The sequence below is a fragment of the Coregonus lavaretus genome (genome assembly GCF_964263955.1).
Source record: "Coregonus lavaretus genome assembly, chromosome: 26".
Lineage (NCBI taxonomy): Eukaryota > Metazoa > Chordata > Actinopteri > Salmoniformes > Salmonidae > Coregonus > Coregonus lavaretus.
The window spans coordinates 4,934,400-4,958,393 of NC_140013.1; the positions used below are offsets into that span (position 1 = coordinate 4,934,400).

Here is a 23,994-nt window from a genome sequence, read left to right on the forward strand (position 1 = left end):
GCCTACAACTATATTCAGTCACTCTGGATGCCTATCTGCCTCAAACTTTATATTGATCTCCTAAAATGCAGATTTTGCAACTTTTTAAGCTTATCCTTCCTTTAGCAAATAGATTCTTGCAGGCATTCTGCTTAATACAATATTTAAAATACAAAGTGACTGCATGTCTTTCTTAAATGGTTTCAAAATTTCTGCTTACTCTCTGTCTGTGTGTATTAGTGAGACCAGAGTCCCATATATTGATCTATGGCTCTGGGTGAGATTAGTAGAGTGCATCATCCTATCGCATGACCAAAGGGAGCTGTAGGAAACGTAATTTACATATCTCTATTTTACAGTCGCGAATGTGCTATCAAAAGATACTGGAAATTGAGCCAGGACGGGAAAAGATGGTCAAAGGTAAGGCAATATAAAACGCTGAAAAGTTTGGTTGGCTAGTGAAGTCTATTAATCAGATTCGCTCATGGTCCCACTTAAACAAACTACAATTTATAAAGGCTTTATAGAGCATTCATAACATCTCCATAAACACTACATAGATGCCTCACAAATCATTTATGAACAAACTCAACAAAGTCATACAATGTAAGGGGTTATATATGACCCATGTAACCATAGGGCAAGGATCATCAACTAGACTCAGCTGCAGGCGTAATAATTTTTTTGCTCTGAAAACTTGGCAGCCCAAATAATATCTCCGCCAGTAGGGGAACCCTAGGGCCTAGGCTAACGCACCATCTTCAGGGATGATTAATCAGAAATTACTGCTTTTTTATGTACTCATAATACATAGTATAGAAACCGACTTATCCCTTAGCCAAAATTCAGATTTTGATGTTGTCCTGACTCCTGATCACATCCCACCATCTTGCCACCAATTCATCCCCTCTCAGCAGAGAGGTCTGTTAGGCACCCTCATTTATTTACGTATGTTTCCTTTCTAATCTGTGGCCCTACTAGCTGTTTATAGCATATGATGCTATTTACAACATATGATCATATGTTTCCTTTCTAATCTGTGGCCCTACTAGCTGTTTATAGCATATGATGCTATTTACAACATATGATCATATGTTTCCTTTCTAATCTGTGGCCCTACTAGCTGTTTATAGCATATGATGCTATTTACAACATATGATCATATGTTTCCTTTCTAATCTGTGGCCCTACTAGCTGTTTATAGCATATGATGCTATTTACAACATATGATCATATGTTTCCTTTCTAATCTGTGGCCCTACTAGCTGTTTATAGCATATGATGCTATTTACAACATATGAATGCATATTATTAAACACGGTCGTCATACTGTCCTACATTCCTTTGATCCACCGCAATGAGGTTACCCCATACTAGGCTCCCCAGAAGCCATATGTCTCTGAGCCCATGTTTTCTCTTTTCTTCGTCAAGATTATCTGACCCAAGTGGATTTTGAGGAAGAAAGAGAATGCCAGGAAAGCAAAGCGTGGGAGGAGTTTGATAAGGAAGAAGAAAAGGCCACGACAGTGCTTCAACTGTTGAAAAAGCTGGACAGACCCAATCAGTTCCCGTTATACTACTGCGGAGGGCTCAAGCTTCTGTCACACGCCATTACAGACTGTGAGTACCGGTACTCTGTTGGGAGTTTCCCCATCCCTCCAAATCCTGTGTGAGTGAGAGTGTGTGGGAATGCTATTTCTCGCTTCGCTTCCCCAACCCTCCTCATCCTATCCTGTGGGCCAAATGGATGTCAATGGATGCTCCTTCAGGTCAAGGGAGGACAGCGTTGACAGGTGGGTTTCTCTTATTCATGGTTCGACTCAGAAAAATGCAGTTCATCTACTTTTACTGAAGAAACTTGAAACTCAGTGGAGATCAAATCACTGCAAAGACCTAATGTTTGTTGTTGTGGTTATGGTCAATTTGTAATCCTCTGAAAATAAAATACAGAAGGGAAGACCTGACCTGACCCCTCTGCAGTATTGATTTCTCTTCATGGTTCATTTTGTTTGTCACAGTTCAGCTAACTGCCCAATATTGCCCAGCTGAGGCGCTAGGTAGGCAGAGGAAAGGACACACGGAAGTGCAATGATAAATATGTGTTTACAATCCAAACATCCATTTGGGAGCTGTTCTATTACCAACACCTCAGATTGTGTAGAATGCAGAGGGACAGTACTGGATGATTTATGCTAGAATTTGTAGTGCTGTAGAGTAGCTAGTGTATACAAGCTTTTATGTTGAATAATTTGACATTTTAGTTGTCACAGATTTTTCCCATTTGACATAATTTAAAGGCCCAATGCAGCCGTTTTTATATCAAGGTCAAATCATTTCTGGGTAACAATGAAGTACCTTACTGTAATAGTTTTCCATTAAATTTGACCAAAATTGCTTTTTAGCAAAACACTATTTCTCAAGCAAGAGTTTTGCTAGGACTGTCTGGGAGTGTTCTGATTGGGGAGGGGAAAACTTAAAACGAACTGTTATTGGCAGCGAGGTTTGGAGCTCTGTATAACCAATTTACTGCCTGGTGATGTCACCAGGCAAGCCGAAACTCCCGCCCATGCAAACAGGCTGATTAGAAGGTCCTGTGTACATTGTATTTTCAACCAGCAGGAAATAACACTGATCAAATTTTTTCACACTTTTACAGTGTTGGTTTCATCAGCTGTTGTATATTATAATACAAAACACAGGAAAAACTGATTTTTGAGTGCACTGGGCCTTTAAGGTGCACACATGTTCCCACTATAATGTTAAATGTACATGATATGTGTGAACTGCCGGTATCAATTAGAACAAACTACAATACCATCAATGACAATAATCAATGATATCAATGGTAGACTGCTACCTAACATTTCCAGTCTGGGTTTTCACTTCCCTTGTCATATGGATGAATACAACCTGTCAGATGATCGACTGCTTGTAAGACTGACTGTCTTACAATGTCATTCAATGAAAGGGCAAAAGTAACATAATTCCCAGTTGAACATCTCTAAGAGTGTAGAAAAGGCCTGCCTGACATTATCGCCACCAAATCACCTCGGCAGATCTTTTTTTCCCTCTTCTCCTACATGTTCTCTGCACACAAGCCCGGTCTCACCATCTTTATGAGAGAAATAGTGGAGGACCTTTGGCTCTGGATGACTTTTATTTATTCCACTCTCTCCTGCCCTTGACCGCCAGGCATTGTGTTTCTGAAGCCTGGCCACGGGCGCACTGTGATGATGTATGGGGCTCACTGAGGTAAGGAGAGGCCTCCCAGTCCTGACGTTATCTGCTCTTCCTAACAGGCACTGGCCAGACGCTGTTCCGATTAAACAATGGCTTCAGTATCATCCAAACCAATGACACCGTAAGAAGGTAAGGAGACTCGAGAGATGCCCCTGACTGACTGACTAACACTGAAAGGGAGTTAAGGACAGTCAGAGTAAACCATGGACCCAAAAAGTTTTTCAAACAAAAGAGATGTGTCTTTCAAAGTTACTCGCTCTCTGTTAGTTGCTAGTTAAATATTTCCAAAATAGAATGAGCTCCTTTAGAGATTTGGATTAACCTGTAATGTGCTGTGCCCCATGTATATAGTAGGTGTTATGTAGGGTGAGACACTAATCACAACTCCCTCATGTGAAGTTAGTGAGGGTATTATTAACCTAAAGTCGTCAGGCAATTGTTCTTGTGTAGCATTGTGGACTTGTGGTCATATTTCAGACCAGCACAGATTGTCAGGAAAGTGGTTCAAGTTTTCAGCACAAAGTAATGAGAAAAATATGCCATACTCATAAAGAACACAATTGGGTTTCCTTATTTTCAGTTGCCTGTTGCAGAAATCGACAGCGCCAGGCGCAGAGGAGCTATGTATGTCCGTACTGAAATTGTGGAGGGTGATTTGCGATGGAAATGGTTTGTAGACAGACATTAGAGTGATATTTCCTCCTCTTTTTTTTGTGTCAAGAGAAATTGTGAGGAAAAAAATGCATGAAATGCCAAACGTCTTAAATTATGCCATTGTTTTCACATTATTCTGCCTGTCATGCTTTTTTGCCATCTCCTTATTAAGTGCCCACTTGTTCTGTAGTTACACAAGCAATGTGTGCTTAAGGGGCAATCTGGGATTGGTCTTGCAGAACCCACGAAATATAACCTTGTTTTACTCCATTGTTTGTAAACAATGTCATTGTAAACACACACCTTGAAGCTTCAAAACATGGTTAAAACTTCCATTTGGGGTGACCATTTCGTTGTTGTTTGAATCCCAGACTGCCCCTTTTACCACATCAAAATTCATGAACACTTGTTACCAAGAGAAAATAATTCCTCCTTCTTCTCCCAAACGGTGACAAATCAATTATACTGCTGTCCAAAACCTGTTATGCCAATGTCAAAATAGGGGAAATGCATTTGATGTAAAAAATCAGGCAATTAAGGAGGCAAGTGCAATTATATTGTTGCTATTGCATTTAAAGTAGGCCTACAATCACCCCCTGACAAATAGCATTCAAAATCGATTCAAAGTGCATGCAATGTATGATTAAATTCAATCTGTCACTGGAACTGTCCCAGTTGCTGAAAGTATTTATTCTCCTGGGCTGCTTGCTTTCAGATGAAAACCAGAAGATGCTGATGAGATGCCCAGCCTCCAAAGAGTACATTGTTGACTTATTAGCATCAGGAATGGCGGCGGTGCGGAGAGAATGCCTGGCGTTTCTGTCTTTGTACTCCCAAACTCCACATGGAAGACGCTTGGCCATTGAGAACCTGAATTTGCACATGTAAGCGATCAGATCCCTATTGGTAATTGCGTGTTTTGGCTGACAAGAACCACACACTATTATCAAATCAAACCTACCTGCCTTCTCCTCATTCAGCTCTTTCAGACAGCAGATAGAGCTTTCCACTCAGAGCTTAGGGAAATTAAATAGCAAACTATGGGGGGAAAGCATAGTTGTAGGATGGCAAAAAAAATTGCGTGCTATTAACAGTACTCATTTAATTTAGTAGTTTACCCCTTGTGTACTGTGGAAATTGAAAACATGTTGATATTCTATTGCTATATTTAGTCTCACATCAGTCCTCATGCTGCACTTGTCGGTGCCTGCTATTCAGAATATTGTGTCTTATTTAATCAGTAAAACAATGACATAGTAAGTTGGATAATTGTCTTGGCTTAAAGAAAAGTGTTAATGTGTGAATTTGAAAATATTTGTCTTTCTCACACCACTGCAGGTTGGTGGGAAACTTGATGGCGTGCGTATCCACACAAAGCCAGCTGGAAACCACAGCGCTAACTATTTTGGACAACTTTGCCACAGAAAACAAGTATGTACACTGTAGCTAATGCAATAAATAGCTTTTCATAACAAAATGGTTGATGCTATTACTTGAAGGAGGGAAAAACTCTTTACGTTTTAATGTATTTTCTTAGCAGCAGATGTCAGAACAAATGGACACGTTTCGGCGTCAGCCTTCGTCAGCGTTTGGAGAACAATGCTATCACAATGATATCACCTCACAGGAATAAATACATACAAATTCTGACGATGACCTAGTATTGCCATATTTCATCGGCATAAATATTAAAGAGCTGTTTAAATTCACTTGGCTGGACAGTTAGGAGACTCAGAGAGAATGCAAAGTGAACAAATGGGGTTGACATCCCAATCCATCACCATGCTCTATCCCACCGTTAATCTTGAAAGCTGAATGGCCGCTCCGTTCCTAAACTCACAATGTCACTTATGAAAATAGAGTCTGCGTCACTGCATCCCAAATGGCACCCTTTTCCTAATATAGTGCACTACTTTAGACCAGGGCCCATAGGGCTCTGGTCAAAAGAAATTGACTAGAAAGGGAATATGGGACACAGCTACTGAAGGAGTTTCAGAGCCACAGGAATAGAGCCAGAGAGTGTGTAGTGGTTAAAATGGGAAGACAGTGCTGTTTGTGCTAAACCTGTCTCACTGGGCACACACTGGTTGAATCAACGTTGTTTCCACGTCATTTAAACAAAATTACGTTGAACCAATGTGGAATAGACATTGAATTGACGTCTGTGCCAGGGTTTCCGTCAGGAAGATTTTGCACCAGACAACGTGACTGGAAAGATGTTAATTTCTGGACATTTGAGCAATTTACCGGACATCCATGTGCATTCAGATCCGAGAGTAGAAAGAGAGAGAGAACGAAACCTCCGACCTGGTGCAGGCAGCAGCATCAATAAACGAGGGATATTGGCCAAATGAGCCACATTTAAGCTACGTGTCCTTAAAAACAGCCTATACTCATTTTTCAATTCTAATGATGGCACACTTGCTTTTTCTCTGGGGCTACAAAAACACTATTCCTTGTGTTTCGATGTGTAGCATATGCAAAACTTTATAGCCCCTTGCTTTATCGGTTTTTACTTTCCTAAAACAATAATTGTCCACTTCACGGTTCAGTTGTCGGCGATTTGAGCACTAAATGCATCAGACCATTGCATGCATTTGCGTCCACTGTATGATATTAATATTAGAAAAAATGATATAAAGGAAGAGAAGCTTAGGCCTAGCCCCAGAGAGACAGAGAGAGAGATAGAGATATGCTGGAAGCATGCTACGACATCAACATGCATTTATCACTATGTCTGCTAGACAGATATAGGCGTACAGAAGGAAGCTTATTCATACATTTCTGATCCAAATGTTTTTTATAAAGATAAGTATTATATTGTTTGATTATAGGAGTAACTCTGTTAGGCCTAAAACATTTTCCCTCACCTCAAGTTCAACTGTCGGAGTCAGTTGGAGCGCTGGTGCGCACATGCATGCAAAGAGTGAGAGAATGGTGGAGCGTGAAATTGGTGTGTAGCCTATGATAGACAGCATCTCCCAGACAATTTGTTTTGCTTCAATTCTACAATTTAATTTATCGTCTTTTCTTTTTTGGGGGCCCAAAAGCCGTTAATTACTTGCTAACGGTGGGGTGTGTGTGTTGCCCAGTGGGGTGTGTGTGTTGACTTATTAAGTATGTGTGTGTGCTTGTGTGAATTATAAAATATTGAGATAATGTCGTCACACACTGTGTTTTGGTACCGCTCGTCATGACTCATGCATAATAATATAATACAGATTATGTTTGTAGCCTGAGATTTATTGGCTGTGTCCATACTGTTTGCACTGTGCATCCAATTATTTTATTGTTCCTTGTCATGTAGGAGCCTATTGTATAGAGTTGGCTACATCACATACAGCATAGGCAAGTGATTTGTAGCATATCTACTGTATATTCTTGTACATTTCGTGTTCATCATGGATAACTCCCTGTTCTGTTACAGATTTTGCTTGCAGTTAAGGGACACGTTTAAAACATTGATTGTGCTCCCTTTCGCAAGTCTGCTGGTAAGATATTTGTGTTGGAAGTTAGCTACATCTCATCAAATACTTAATTTGCTCCTGATACTGTAGTTCTTGTAGCCTGGTCCGAGATCTGTCATGCCAAACTTGACAACGACCATATGAGTTGGTTATATAGCAAAAACTGATCTGGGATCAGACATTGTCCAAATATTTTTGGGAATAATCTTTCCATGTGCTCCGCTTGCAGAGAAACATCACCACATCCAACCAGCACATTTTTCCATCGCTCATATCAACAATAGGCCATATGACTGGAGATGATGCCATCCATAAAGAGGTTGCCAACTGTCCGGAGTGTTGGCAGGCCTTTCTAATCGCCATGGTGAATATGGTTACATATTGTATTTATGACTAGCTTATTTTAAAGGAGCATACAACTTTTCTATTTTCCTAAACTTAACTGAACTGAGATGTTAATTTCTCTATTTTATCATTTTTCAATTCTAATGATGGCACACTTGCTTTTTCTCTGTCCAATAAAAACACGTTTTTGAAATGTCATACACTGAAACTTATAAGCCAGAATAGATAACAATGTACAATGACATTTCTCAAACCAAATCCAGTGTGTGTTGTATTGCATTGTTGTTCTCTATTACAGGAGTGGTGTACTCACTGTGAATACAGAGAGATCCTTTATCCCCTCCTGGGACTGATGATCAACCTCTCCGGTAATTCCTCCACAGCCATCCAGGTACGATAGAGGCTGTTAGGCTGGGCGTATCCCAAATGGCATCTAATTCTCTATATAGTGCACTACTTTTGACCAGGGCCCATGGCACACTAGGCCACCATTTGGAGTTGGGCAGCGATTGACTAGTCCTTGGCCCACCTATCAGGGTAACACATCAATTTGATAGGAAGAGGGAGGGAGGTGAGTGGAAGAACAAGAACAAAATGAGCACTGAGAGCTTTTGTTTCAGCCCCTTTGGTATAATCATAAGCACCCCTATGAAAAAGTGATATGTACACTGAAAATTGTATTAACCTTTCTCTCTCGCGCTTTCTCTCTCTCCTTTATCTCGCAGGAGCACGCTGTTCCCATCAGTGGCGTATGCTTGGGCTTGCTGAGTGATTCCGACGGGGGCATCATCACAGTGAGTGATATGAATCTCACCGCCTTGCACCAAATGGCCCCGACGCAGTTCTACTGATGAGACCAACGCCACTGTATCACTCACTGACACTTCTCTACGGCCCCTCGAACTATCCAGATCGCAAGCATTTTTCAAATGCAAACAAACATGGAAGAGACTTGGAGAGAAACAAGATGAAACAATACCTTTTTTATGTGTAGCTACTAGTTTTAGATATAAACACAACTCCTGCTTCGTCAGCATGTTTTCCGAGGCATTGAAAAGTTACGATTAGAACACGTATAAGAAAACATAACACATTTTGGTCTGAGCAGTCTCTATCAAGGGGCTAAAAACGATTCAAAACTTATCTCGACATGCAGTGTATTCGGAAAGTATTCAGACCCCTTGACTTCTTCCACATTTTGCTACATCACAGCCTTATTCTAAAATGGATTATAAACTGGGTGGTTCGATCCCTGAATGCTGATTGGCTGACAGCCGTGGTATATCAGACCGTATACCACGGGTACAACAAAACACTTATTTTTACTGCTCTAATCACGTTGGTAACCAGTTTATAATAGCAATAAGGCACCTCGGGGGTTTGTGGTATATGGCCACTATACCACGGCTAACTAAGGGCTGTGTCCAGGCACACCCCCTCGGGCCTTATTGCTTAGTTAAATAAATAAAAATCCTCATCAATCTACACACAATACCCCATAATAACAAAGCAAAAACAGGTTTTTATAAATGTTTGCAAATGTATTAAAAATAAAAAACAGAAATACCTTATTTATATAAGTATTCAGACCCTTTGCTATGAGACTCGAAATTGGGATCAGGTGCATCCTGTTTCCATTGATCATCCTTGAGATGTTTCTACAACTTGATTGGAGTCCACCTGTGGTAAATTCAATTGATTGGACATGATTTGGAAAGGCACACACCTGTCTATATAAGGTCACACAGTTGACAGTGCATGTCAGAGCAAAAACCAAGCCATGAGGTCGATGGAATTGTCCGTAAAGCTCTGAGACAGAATTGTGTCAAGGCACAGATCTGATGAAGGGTACCAAAAAATGTCTGCAGCATTGAAAGTCCCTAAGAACACAGTGGCCTCCATCATTCTTAAATGGAAGAAGTTTGGAACCACCAAGAATCTTCCTAGAGCTGGCCGCCCGGCCAAACTGAGCAATCGGGGAGAAGGGCCTTGGTCAGGGAGGTGACCAAGAACCCGATGGTCACTCTGACAGAGCTCCAAAGTTCCTCTGTGGAGATGGGAGAACCTTCCAGAAGGACAACCATCTCTGCAGCACTCCACCAATTTGGCCTTTATGGTAGAGTGGCCAGACGGAAGCCACTCCTCAGTAAAAGGCACATGACAGCCCGTTTGGAGTTTACCAAAAGGCACCTAAAGGACTCTCAGACCATGACAAACAAGATTCTCTGGTCTGATGAAACCAAGATTGAACTCTGGTCTGAATGCCAAGTGTCACGTCTGGAGGAAACCTGGCACCATCCCTACGGTAAAGTATGGTGGTGGCAGCGTCATGCTGTGGGGATGTTTTTCAGCGGCAGGGACTAGGAGAGGGAAAGAAGAACGGAGCAAAGCACAGAGAGATCCTTGATGAAAACCTGCTCCAGAGTGCTCAGGACCTCAGACTGGGGCGAAGGTTCACCTTCCAACAAGACAACGACCCTAAGCACACAGCCAAGACAACACAGGAGTGGCTTCAGGACAAGTCTCTGAATGTCCTTGAGTGGCCCAGACTTGAACCGGATCGAAAATCTCTGGAGAGACCTGAAAATAGCTGTGCAGCGACGCTCCCCAGCCAACCTGACAGAGCTTGAGAGGATCTGCAGAGAAGAATGGGAGAAACTCCTCAAATACAGGTGTGCCAAGCTTGTAGCATAATACCCAAGAAGACTCAAGGCTGTAATCGCTGCCAAAGGTGCTTCAACAAAGTACTAAGTAAAGAGTCTGAATACTTACGCAAATATGATATTTCATTTTTTAAAACAATTTTTATGTCTAAATCTGTTTTTGCTTTGTCATTATGGGGTATTATGTGTAGATTGATGAGGGAAAAAAAACAATTTAATCAATTCTAGGCTGTAATGTAACAAAATGTGGAAAAAGTCAAGGGGTCTTAATACTTTCTGACATTCAGTGTGACATTAAGGATCTCTCTCTCTGGGTCAGTAAATGTGACAGAATATCAGCAGCAGGTGTTGATAGCTGCTCTGTTTCTTTCCCCACTCACTTTGTTTATTTTCCCACTGACTGCATATTGTTCTTTCTCTTGGCCTCAGAGAGCCACAGGTTTGCTGAGTAAAGTGCTTCCACAGTCCCCTGCTGCTACTGAAGACGCCGTGCAGAGAGGAGTTGTGGGGACAATGCGGAGGCTACTGAAAGTAATGCCAAGCATCATTTATAGCTTTTTTTCTTTATCTGTCTTTCTTTTGGATGATCACTGCCCGATTCACAAGGCCTTCTTCCCTGTCTATGGCAACCCACAGCTTCTTGATAAAATAATAATAATGTGTTGTACGGACTGACATAAAGGATTCTGTAGACTGTATATGATGTGACAGAAATGTTTTTATCTTGCCGTGCAGGGATCAGGGATGACCACCACTAAATATTTGATCAAGACCCTCACAGTGTGCACGGCTATCAGTCAAACGGCTCAGGAGGAATGGTTGAAATGTGATAAAAGTAAGATACACGTATGATGGATTGGTCTTGGTTTTTGAACTAGAGTGAAAAGATTCTAAATAACAAAAACAGATATTGTATTATAAGGTGGGTGTATGTGCTCACACGTGCGTGTGTGCGTGCGTGTGTGTGTGTATTTGCCTGTGTGTGTATGTGATTACATTGGGCAACTTTTATTTTGTCCTACTCATCAGGACTTTACACCCTGAGGAGGCTCCTGGGCCCCAGCAGTGAGGAGGCAGTGGCAGGGAACGCTGCCCTGTGCCTGGGCCACTGCCTGGGGGTGCAGGGGGCAGCCAGCAGCCTCCTGGGCACCGACACTGTCCTGCTCCTTCTCCGCCACGCTGCGGGCGATGCCAAGAGAAGTGCTGTGCAGCAAAATGCTGCCATCGCTCTGGGGAAGCTGTGTAGAGCAGAGCCCAGGTAATTGCTATGTCAATTAATCACACGTGCACGTATGCTCACACACACACGCACCCACACACACACACACATACACATGCAGGCACATGCACCCACACACACACACACACACACACTCCTCAACCTCTCAGCCCTTACACTGGCATAACGCAGTTTCTCTGGACTTTAAAGTACTACTTAAGTAGTTTTTTGGGGCATCTGTACTTTACTTTACTATTGATATTTTTGACTACTTTTACTTTTACTTCACTACATTCCTAAAGAAAATAAAGTACTTTTTACTCCATACATTTCCCCTGACACCCAAAAGTACTCATTACATTTTGAATGCTTAGCAGGACAGTAACAAGGTCCAATTCACGCACTTATCAAGAGACCATCTCTGGTCATCCCTACTGCCTCTGATCTGGCGGACTCACTAAACACAAATGCTTTGTTTGTAAATTATGTCTGCATGTTGCACTGTGCCCCTGGCTATCTGTACATTTAAAAAACAAGAAACTTGTGCCATCTGGTTTGCTTAATATAAGCCATTTGAATTTTTTTTACATTTACATTTTAGTCATTTAGCAGACGCTCTTATCCAGAGCGACTTACAGGAGCAATTAGGGTTAAGTGCCTTGCTCAAGGGCACATTTACGTCATTTAGCAGACGCTCTTATCCAGAGCGACTCACAAATTTGTGCATTCACCCTATAGCCAGTGGGATAACCACTTTACAATTTTTTTTTGGGGGGGTAGAAGGATTACTTTATCCTATCCCAGGTATTCCTTAAAGAGGTGGGGTTTCAAATGTCTCCGGAAGGTGGTGAGTGACTCCGCTGTCCTGGCGTCGTGAGGGAGCTTGTTCCACCATTGGGGTGCCAGAGCAGCGAACAGTTTTGACTGGGCTGAGCGGGAACTATGCTTCCGCAGAGGAAGGGGAGCCAGCAGGCCAGAGGTGGATGAACGCAATGCCCTCGTTTGGGTGTAGGGACTGATCAGAGCCCGAAGGTACAGAGGTGCCGTTCCCCTCACTGCTCCATAGGCAAGCACCATGGTCTTGTAACGGATGCGAGCTTCAACTGGAAGCCAGTGGAGTGTGCGGAGGAGGGGGATGACGTGAGAGAACTTGGGAAGGTTGAACACCAGACGGGCTGCGGCGTTCTGGATGAGTTGTAGGGGTTTAATGGCACAGGCAGGGAGGCCAGCCAACAGCGAGTTGCAGTAATCCAGACGGGAGATGACAAGTGCCTGGATTAGGACCTGTGCCGCTTCCTGTGTAAGGCAGGGTCGTACTCTCCGAATGTTGTAGAGCATGAACCTGCAGGAGCGGGTCACCGCCTTGATGTTAGCGGAGAACGACAGGGTGTTGTCCAGGGTCACGCCAAGGCTCTTCGCACTCTGGGAGGAGGTCACAACGGAGTTGTCAACCGTGATGGCGAGATCATGGAACGGGCAGTCCTTCCCCGGGAGGAAGAGCAGCTCCGTCTTGCCAGGGTTCAGCTTGAGGTGGTGATCCGTCATCCATACTGATATGTCTGCCAGACATGCAGAGATGCGATTCGCCACCTGGTTATCAGAAGGGGGAAAGGAGAAGATTAGTTGTGTATCGTCAGCGTAGCAATGATAGGAGAGGCCATGTGAGGATATGACAGAGCCAAGTGACTTGGTGTATAGGGAGAAAAGGAGAGGGCCTAGAACTGAGCCCTGGGGGACACCAGTGGTGAGAGCACGTGGTGCGGAGACAGCTTCTCGCCACGCCACTTGGTAGGAGCGACCGGTCAGGTAGGACGCAATCCAGGAGTGAGCCGCGCCGGAGATGCCCAGCTCGGAGAGGGTGGAGAGGAGGATCTGATGGTTCACAGTATCAAAGGCAGCAGACAGGTCTAGAAGGACAAGAGCAGAGGAGAGAGAGTTAGCTTTAGCAGTGCGGAGAGCCTCCGTGACACAGAGAAGAGCAGTCTCAGTTGAATGACCAGTCCTGAAACCTGACTGGTTTGGATCAAGAAGGTCATTCTGAGAGAGATAGCAAGAGAGTTGGCTAAAGACGGCACGCTCAATAGTTTTGGAAAGAAAAGAAAGAAGGGATACTGGTCTGTAGTTGTTGACATCAGTGGGATCGAGTGTTGGTTTTTTGAGAAGGGGAGCAACTCTCGCTCTCTTGAAGACGGAAGGGACATGGCCAGCGGTCAAGGATGAGTTGATCAGCGAGGTGAGGTGGGGAGAAGGTCACCGGAGATGGTCTGGAGAAGAGAGGAGGGGATGGGGTCAAGCGGGCAGGTTGTTGGGCGGCCTGCAGTCACAAGTCGCAGGATTTTATCTGGAGAGAGAGGGGAGAAAGAAGTCAAAGCATAGGGTAGGGCAGTGTGAGTAGGACCAGCAGTGTCATTAGACTTAACAAACGAGGATCGGATTTCGTCAACCTTCTTTTCAAAGTGGTTGACGAAGTCATCCACAGAGAGAGAGGAGGGGGGGGGAGGATTCAGGAGGGAGGAAAATGTGGCAAAGAGCTTCCTAGGGTTAGAGGCAGATGCTTGGAATTTAGAGTGGTAGAAAGTGGCCTTAGCAGCAGAAACAGATGAAGAAAATGTAGAGAGGAGGGAGTGAAAAGATGCCAGGTCGGCAGGGAGTTTAGTTTTCTTCCATTTCCGCTCCGCTGCCCGGAGCTCTGTTCTGTGAGCTCGCAATGAGTCATCAAGCCACGGAGCTGGAGAGGAGGACCGAGCCGGCCGGGAGGATAGGGGACACAGAGAGTCAAAGGATGCAGAAAGGGAGGAGAGGAGGGTTGAGGAGGCAGAATCAGGAGATTGGAGGGAGAAGGATTGAGCAGAGGGAAGAGATGATAGGATGGAAGAGGAGAGAGTAGTGGGAGAGAGAGAGCGAAGGTTGCGGCGGCGCATTACCATCTGTGTAGGGGCAGAGTGAGTAGTGTTGGAGGAGAGCGAGAGAGAAAAGGAAACAAAGTAGTGGTCGGAGACATGGAGGGGAGTTGCAGTGAGATTAGTAGAAGAGCAGCATCTAGTAAAGATGAGGTCAAGCGTATTGCCTGCCTTGTGAGTAGGGGGGGACGGTGAGAGGGTGAGGTCAAAAGAGGAGAGGAGTGGAAAGAAGGAGGCAGAGAGAAATGAGTCAAATGTGGACATAGGGAGGTTGAAATCCCCCAAAACTGTGAGGGGTGAGCCATCCTCAGGAAAGGAACTTATCAAGGCGTCAAGCTCATTGATGAACTCTCCAAGGGAACCTGGAGGGCGATAGATGACAAGGATATTAAGCTTAAATGGGCTAGTGACTGTGACAGCATGGAATTCAAATGAGGAGATAGACAGGTGGGTTAGGGGAAAAATTGAGAATGTCCACTTGGGAGAGATGAGGATTCCTGTGCCACCACCCCTCTGACCAGATGCTCTCGGGGTATGCGAGAACACATGGTCAGACGAGGAGAGAGCAGTAGGAGTAGCAGTGTTTTCAGTGGTAATCCATGTTTCCGTCAGCGCCAGGAAGTCGAGGGACTGGAGGTTAGCATAGGCTGGGATGAAGTCAGCTTTGTTGGCAGCAGAACGGCAGTTCCAGAGGCTGCCTGAGACCTGGAACTCCAGGTGTGGGGTGCGTGCAGGGACCACCAGGTTAGAGAGGCAGCAGCCACGCGGTGTGAGGCGTTTGTGTAGCCTGTGCAGAGAGGAGAGAACAGGGATAGGCAGAGGCATAGTTGACAGGCTGTAGCAAATGGCTACAATAATGCAGAGGAGATCGGAATGAAATGAACTAAACATCTGGAAGAGGAGAGAGCAGGGCCTCCCTCACCAAAACTTCCACCTCAGAAACTATAATTGTTTCACTGAACCACCCGAACAAAAACTCTCCCAACTTCCACCTTTAGAAATCAGAATTGTTGTGAACCACAGCGGTTCAATGTTTAAAGGAGTAGACTCAACCCACTTTATTCAGCTAGCTAACTATGACACCATAGCTAACTAGCATGCTAGCATCCAATAACACACAGTTTAGCACCAACACTTGGTCACAACAAACCACCAATAGTGTGTTAACACACTAAGCAGATAATTCGTGTCTAGTTCCTTTCATAACGCAGCAATAATTAAACGTTGGCTAGCTTAGCACAAATATATTGTATTTAGCTGCCACAGTACAGCACACAATGGCTACTGTGTTGACTCTGTTCGAAAAACGGCTAGCTAGCTAGCTTCGTGATACACCGAAGACAATGCCAACCTACAGTAACTACCCACAACAGCCCACGATGCCTAACTATGACACCATAGCTAACTAGCATGCTAGTATCCAATAACACACAGTTTAGCACCAATACTTGGTTACAACAGACTACCAATAGTGTGTTAACACACTAAACAGATCATTCGTGTCCGTGTCTAGTTCCTTTCATAACGCAGCAATAATTAAACGTTGGCTAGCTAGCATAAGTATATTGTATTTAGCTACTACAGTACAGTTAGCTGGTCGTGTTGGCTAGCTAGCAATGGCCACTGTGTTGACTTTGTTTGAAGAACGGCTAGCTAGCTAGCTTCGTGCTAGACCCGGCACCGCCGAAAAACAATGCTAACCTACAGTAACTACCCACAACAGCCCACGATGCCTAACTATGACGCCATAGCTAACTAGCATGCTAGCATCCAATAACACACAGTTTAGCACCAATACTTGGTTACAACAAACTACCAATAGTGTGTTAACACACTAAACAGATAATTCGTGTCCGTGTCTAGTTCCTTTCATAACGCAGCAAAAATTAAACGTTGGCTAGCTAGCACATTAACATTGGAAACAACTCTCCACCGTTGTTAAACGTTACCAGTAGCTACCCGCTAGCTAGCTAGCCTCGTGCTTTCTCCGGGCTCCGCCGTAAACAATACTTACCTACAATAATTACCTACGGAAACCTACAATAACTACCTAAATAAACTACCTACAATACCTAACTACAACTACCTACCTACGATCAAATGCATGGTTTAAGCTTTACTCAACACCATATAAGAAGCCAAGCTTACCTCAAGCTTACCTCCTGCTAGAGAAAACACAACCTCTCCCGACCACAGCTCCGAACAAAAAATGATTTAAACTTTTACTTTTGATACTTAAGTATATTTAAAACCAAATACTTTCAGACTTTTATTCAAGTAGTATTTTACTGGGTGAGTTTCACTTTTACTTGAGTCATTTTCTATTAAGGTATCTTTACTTTTACTCAAGTATGGCAATTGAGTACTTTTTCCACCACTGAGGTTATAGACCGATTGCTGTCCATCAAATCAACATTTATTGGTCGCGCACAATGATTTGCAGAAGTTCAATTTGTAAGTCGCTCTGGATAAGAGCGTCTGCTAAATGACGTAAATGTAAATGTAAATGTAAGTTATCGCAGGTGCAGAAAAATGCTTGTGTTTCTAGTGCAGTAATACCTAGCAATACAAAACAATACACACATAATCCCAAAATTAAGAAATATCAGAACGAGCAATGTCAGAGTCCGGAATATATATATATATATATATATATATATGCTACATGGCCAAAGGTATGTGGACACCCCTTCAAATTAGTGGATTCGGCTATTTCAGCAACACCAATTGCTGACAGGTGTATAAAATCGAGCACACAGCCATGCAATCTCCATAGATAAACATTGGCAGTAGAATGGCCCGTACTGAAGAGCTCAGTGACTTTCAACTTGGCACCGTCATAGGATGCCACCTTTCCAACAAGTCAGTTTGTCACATTTTTGCCCTGCTAGAGCTGCCCCGGTCAACTGTAATTGTTGTAATTGTGAAGTGGAAACGTCTAGGAGCAACAACGGCTCAGCCGGGAAGTGGTCGGCCACACAAGATCACAGAACGGGACCGCCGAGTGCTGAAGCATGTAGCGCGTAAAAAACGTCTGTCCTCGTTTGCAACACTCACTACCGAGTTCCAAACTGCCTCTGGAAGCAACGTCAGCACAATAACTGTTCATAGGGAGCTTCATGAAATGGGTTTCCATGGCCGAGCAGCCACACACAAGCCTAAGATCACCATGTGCAATGCCAAGCGTCGGCTGGAGTGGTGTAAAGCTCACTACCATTGGACTCTGGAGCAGTGGAAACGCGTTCTCTGGAGTGATGAATCACGTATCACCATCTGGCAGTCCGACAGACTAATCTGGGTTTGGCGGATGCCAGGAGAACGCTACCTCCCCGAATGCATAGTGCCAACTGTAAAGTTTGGTGGAGGAGGAATAATGGTCTGGGGCTGTTTTTCATGGTTCGGGCTAGGACCCTTAGTTCCAGTGAAGTGAAATCTTAACGCTACACCATACAATGACATGCTTCCACCTTTGTGGCAACAGTTTAGGGAAGGTCCTTTCCTGTTTCATCATGCCAATACCCCCGTAAACAAAGTGAGGTCCATACAGAAATGTTTTGTCGAGATCAATGTGGAAGAACTTGACTGGCCTGCACAGAGCCCTGACCTCAACCGCATAGAACACCTTTGGGATGAATTGGAACGGCGACTGCGAGCCAGGCATAATCGCCCAACATCAGTCCTCGCAACAATGTTCCAACATCCAACACCTTCACAGAAGATTGGAGGCTGTTATAGCAGCAAAGGGGGGATCAACTCCATATTAATGCCCATGATTTTGGAATGAAATGTTCAAAGAGCAGGTGTCCACATACTTTTGGCCATGTAGTGTGCGTGTTTATGCCTTCAGAAGTCTCTTAAGAGCTTTGCACACCTAGATTGTATAATATTTGGCCATTATTATTTGTTAGATTCTTCAAGCTCTGTCAAGTTGATTGTTGATCATTGCTAGACAGACATTTTCAATTCTTGCCATAGATTTCCAAGCCGATTTAAGTCAAAATTGTAACTAGGCCACTCAGGAACATTCAATGTCGTCTTGGTAAGCAGCTTCAGTGTAGATTTGGCCTTGAGTTTTAGGTTATTGTCCTGCTGAAAGATGAATTTGTCTCCCAGTGTCTGTTGGAAAGCAGACTGAACCAGGTTTTCCTATAGGATTTTTCCTGTGCTTATCACTGTATTATGTTTCTTTGAGGATAAATTCAGCCACTATTTATTGTTGAACTCAATAGGTTTTGTCTGGCTAATAGCCTACACAAATGGGCCGCAATATTCAAGGTAAATTAAATCCAATTAAATTAAATCCAACTTGAGAGACTCCCCTGGTCTCCTGAAGTCCTCTTTTCTGTGTCTCTGTCTCTTGTTCTCTCTTTCTCTTAGAAAAAGTATCTGTGTGTCTGTGCTGCTGTCTTTCTTTGTTTCTGTCTAGAGGCCTGTTTGTAGCTACAGTATGCGACGGCGTCGCTTTGCATTTTTGTGTGCAAATGTTTTCACCACGGCCTGACTGTTTTCTATACTGAGTATTGCCAACCAAGACGGTCTTTACTGAGACAGTGTGCATTATATGTCCATTGTGCTGTACACATTTTAAACTTAGTCTTGAATGATGCATGCCAAGATACACCAGAGATAATGGACTGTTGATATTGCAACCACACAACTCAAATGCCGGTTCACCAGTATGAACAAAATCGCAATCTGCTTTTTTTGTTCAAGCCCTCAAGATAATCTGTTTGCATCGGCCAATTTATTGCCTGTCCAGTATCCAGACGACTTGTCCCCAGAGCTTCCTATACATCTCTTTCTGTATCGTGTTGAGGCCGGCAATTATGAGAGGCTCAATCAAAGATGTTGCACAACTGCTGTATTTGAAGCACCACTCTCTTCTGCCCAGTTTCCCTGATGTTGCTATGGCAATCAAGCTGTTTTTACCATCCTTGTAACTGTCGCTTCTGTGGAGAAGCCTTCATTGGAAGTGTACATAAAACGCCATGCCATTACGCGCAAATATGTAAGTTAACCTTCATTTCGACATACAGTGGGGGAAAAAAAGTATTTAGTCAGCCACCAATTGTGCAAGTTCTCCGACTTAAAAAGATGAGAGAGGCCTGTAATTTTCATCATAGGTACACGTCAACTATGACAGACAAAATGAGAAATGTTTTCCCATTGTAGGATTTTTTATGAATTTATTTGCAAATTATGGTGGAAAATAAGTATTTGGTCAATAACAAAAAGTTTCTCAATACTTTGTTATATACCCTTTGTTGGCAATGACACAGGTCAAACGTTTTCTGTAAGTCTTCACAAGGTTTTCACACACTGTTGCTGGTATTTTGGCCCATTCCTCCATGCAGATCTCCTCTAGAGCAGTGATGTTTTGGGGCTGTCGCTGGGCAACACGGACTTTCAGCTCCCTCCAAAGATTTTCTATGGGGTTGAGATCTGGAGACTGGCTAGGCCACTCCAGGACCTTGAAATGCTTCTTACGAAGCCACTCCTTCGTTGCCCGGGCGGTGTGTTTGGGATCATTGTCATGCTGAAAGACCCAGCCACGTTTCATCTTCAATGCCCTTGCTGATGGAAGGAGGTTTTCACTCAAAATCTCACGATACATGGCCCCATTCATTCTTTCCTTTACACGGATCAGTCGTCCTGGTCCCTTTGCAGAAAAACAGCCCCAAAGCATGATGTTTCCACCCCCATGCTTCACAGTAGGTATGGTGTTCTTTGGATGCAACTCAGCATTCTTTGTCCTCCAAACACGACGAGTTGAGTTTTTACCAAAAAGTTATATATTTTGGTTTCATCTGACCATATGACATTCTCCCAATCCTCTTCTGGATCATCCAAATGCACTCTAGCAAACTTCAGACGGGCCTGGACATGTACTGGCTTAAGCAGGGGGACACGTCTTGCACTGCAGGATTTGAGTCCCTGGCGGCGTAGTGTGTTACTGATGGTAGGCTTTGTTACTTTGGTCCCAGCTCTCTGCGTGTCATTCACTAGGTCCCCCCGTGTGGTTCTGGGATTTTTGCTCACCGTTCTTGTGATCATTTTGACCCCACGGGGTGAGATCTTGCGTGGAGCCCCAGATCGAGGGAGATTATCAGTGGTCTTGTATGTCTTCCATTTCCTAATAATTGCTCCCACAGTTGATTTCTTAAAACCAAGCTGCTTACCTATTGCAGATTCAGTCTTCCCAGCCTGGTGCAGGTCTACAATTTTGTTTCTGGTGTCCTTTGACAGCTCTTTGGTCTTGGCCATAGTGGAGTTTGGAGTGTGACTGTTTGAGGTTGTGGACAGGTGTCTTTTATACTGATAACAAGTTCAAACAGGTCCCATTAATACAGGTAACGAGTGGAGGACAGAGGAGCCTCTTAAAGAAGAAGTTACAGGTCTGTGAGAGCCAGAAATCTTGCTTGTTTGTAGGTGACCAAATACTTATTGTCCACCATAATTTGCAAATAAATTCATTAAAAATCATACAATGTGATTTTCTGGATTTTTTCCTCAATTTGTCTGTCATAGTTGACGTGTACCTATGATGAAAATTACAGGCCTCTCTCATCTTTTTAAGTGGGAGAACTTGCACAATTGGTGGCTGACTAAATACTTTTTTCCCCCACTGTATATGCTACTGGCCTAACTGTTACTCTCTAAGATACTATGCAAGGTGTTGACATAGGTATGGGATTAAGAATAACATTGTAGCGAATTCAAAGGGCACCATGAAAGGGACTGATGCATGCAACGCCATGCCTCTTCACAATCAGTAACGGTAACAAGAGAGTGAACTGCACCATGGCCGTTAGAATGGTATTGCTTTGGGGATACTGGGTGTGTGTGTGTGTGTGTGTGTGTGTGTGTGTGCGCGCAAATCGCAGCACAGTGACACCTGTTAAATGTGTATATTAGACCCCCCCCCCCCCCGCCACACACACACACACACACACACACAGCCCACCCGGCTCTTCCTATGTATGTAACCACACGGACTTGGATGAAATACCTAATCCAAGTCTGTGTGGTTCTTCCTTCTGAAAAGACCCAATCTGTAGCATGACCTCTTCCAGGTTCTAATACTTATAATAATATGGTTCGTATGTGCTAAAAGAGCAATGATTTGCTTGTTCCTAAAGCCAATTCTAAAGTATAGTTTCACCAGGTCATCTAATTCAGGCATTTTAACGGTGGTGCGCAGAGCAACAGGGAGCCAGGGAGTCATGCAGTTAAACAAAGCCCCTACTTTAATCTTGAAACATAGCTGCGACTTTATTCTCAAAAGAAAATGTTGGGTTTATTCTCTAAATATTGTCATTTTATTCTCAAAATATTGCCACTTTATTCTCGAAATATTGCCACTTTATTCTCGAAATATTGCCACTTTATTCACACAATTTTATTTATACTTTATTCTCAAAGTATTTCAAGTTTTTATATTACAATCCGTGCCCCCAGAAAACCAAAGTATAATTTTTTATTCTCTTCGCCCTAAACTCTTACTTACAGGTAGTGTGTTCTCATTTGCCATAGTTGATACTGTGAGTGGAAATAAGCGAGTAAGTATCCCTTAAAAGTTATTTGTAATAAATACAAGTTATTCAGGATAACATTTTATACAGAACTCTTTATCTTGTTTAAAACACAATTTAAACAACAGAACTTAATACATATTAATACAGTCCCTTGCCAAATGGCTGAAGTATTCACACCCCTTGACTTTTTTCCACATTTTGTTGTTACAGCCTGAATTTAAAATAGATTAAATTTAGATTTTGTGTCACTGGCCTACACACAATACCTCTCATAATTGGAAAAAAAAAATTGGAATATTTTTACAAAATGCATTAAAAATGAAATGCTGAAATGTCTTGACTCAATAAGTATTCAACCCCTTTGTTATGGCAAGCCTATATGTTCAGGAGTAATAATATGCTTAACAAGTCACATAATAAGTTGCATGGACTCACTCTGTATGCAATAATAGTGTTTTACATGACTTTTTAATGACTCTCTCATCTCTGTACCCCACACATACAATTATCTGTAAGGTCCCTCAGTCGAGCAGGGAATTTCAAACACAGATTCAACAACAAAGACCAGGGAGGCTTTCCAATGCCTCGCAAAGAAGGGCACCTATTGGTAGATAGTTAAAAAAAAAAACATTGAATATCCTTTTGAGCATGGTGAAGTTAATAATTAGATTTTGGATGGTGTATCAATACACCCAGTCACTACAAAGATACAGGTGCCTTTCCTAACACAGTTGCCAGAGAGGAAGGAAAACGCTCAGGAAATTCACCATGAGGCCAATGGTGACTTTAAAACAGTTACCCAACTGATGTGCGATGGCAGAAACAAGTTTAACCTCGAAGTGCTCTAAATTTAACCTGGAAGTGACAGAAAAAAGGCAGAATACCCTATAAATTAAAGGAGACTGCTCTGTGTCTCTACTCCTCTTTTGACTTCCCATGACATCATCCAATTCAGGGGAGAGAAAAGAATAGAATAGGTTCACCCAAAGGTCAACCTAGAAGGACATCATTATGTTTTCTGACATAAATCTTGTCTGTTTGTCTGTTTTTGTTTCTAGGCATATGGCAAAACTCAGAGAACTTCACGGATTGGAGATACTCCACTCCTGTATGAAGCTGATCACATGAGTCTCTCCAACCGACCCCAAAAACGACTCCCAGTCTTTTTATATCAATTTCTTGTGTGTGAGATCAAAGTTCACATATGCCATTTTGAAATGACACCTTTCATTCAGCGTATCACGCTTAACATATCCCGAGGCGGACATGTTTTTAAGTAGCTGTTTCCTAGGCCTTTTTTTATTGTAGCACGGTTTTATATTCCCATGTACCCCCCTGTGATCTGTTGTGTATTACGACAGGTTGCCCAAGGACAATGTAGCTAAGCCTCACACAGGGTTTTTAATTTTCTATTATGAAACACTAACTAGTAAATTAAAAAGTTAATCTCCCTTCCAGCTGGCGTGATATTTAATATGTAAAGTTGAACTTCAAACAGCGTTTAAGATGTTCGGAGAGCTAAGCAGAGTGCAGGCTATTAAAAAATGTATTTCTTTTAAATTGGATTTAGTCGTTTTTGCATTTTATACACAAACAAGGTCATAAACATTAGCAAAGTGTTCAGTTATGTCAAGTTGGCTGGTTCACCCTCTGAATGGCACACATACACAATCCATGTCACAATTGTCTCAAGGCTTAAAAATCCTTCTTGAATATGACTCCTCCCCTTCATCTACACTGATTGAAGTGACATCAATAAGGGATCATAGCTTTCACCTTGATTCACCTGGTCAGTCTATGTCAGGGTTGCCCAACCCTGTTCCTGGAGAGCTACCCTCCTGTAGGTTTTCGCTCAAACCCCAGGTGTTACTAACCTGATTCATCTTATCAACCTGCTAATTATTAGAATCAGGTGTGCTAGATTACGGTTGGAGCAAAAACCTACAGGACGGTAGCACTCCAGGAACAGGTTTGGGCAGTCCTGGTCTATGT

General features: G+C 43.0%; 1 protein-coding gene across 1 annotated transcript in view; it reads left to right on the top strand.

Annotated features, from left to right (window-relative positions):
• ttc12 (tetratricopeptide repeat domain 12) overlaps positions 1-23,130 on the top strand; it is a gene marked incomplete at both ends in the record, with an annotated part of 38,252 nt that extends 15,122 nt beyond the window's left edge. Inside the window, 14 exons of the mRNA XM_084143147.1 lie at positions 339-399; positions 1,411-1,599; positions 3,279-3,348; positions 3,800-3,888; positions 4,589-4,757; positions 5,212-5,304; positions 7,301-7,364; positions 7,570-7,704; positions 7,984-8,076; positions 8,411-8,479; positions 10,778-10,879; positions 11,084-11,183; positions 11,378-11,606; positions 23,061-23,130. Coding sequence (XP_083999273.1) covers positions 339-399; positions 1,411-1,599; positions 3,279-3,348; positions 3,800-3,888; positions 4,589-4,757; positions 5,212-5,304; positions 7,301-7,364; positions 7,570-7,704; positions 7,984-8,076; positions 8,411-8,479; positions 10,778-10,879; positions 11,084-11,183; positions 11,378-11,606; positions 23,061-23,130 — 1,533 coding nt within the window. The remainder of the gene's footprint in view (positions 1-338; positions 400-1,410; positions 1,600-3,278; positions 3,349-3,799; positions 3,889-4,588; positions 4,758-5,211; positions 5,305-7,300; positions 7,365-7,569; positions 7,705-7,983; positions 8,077-8,410; positions 8,480-10,777; positions 10,880-11,083; positions 11,184-11,377; positions 11,607-23,060) is intronic.
• Positions 23,131-23,994: the final 864 nt, after the last annotated feature.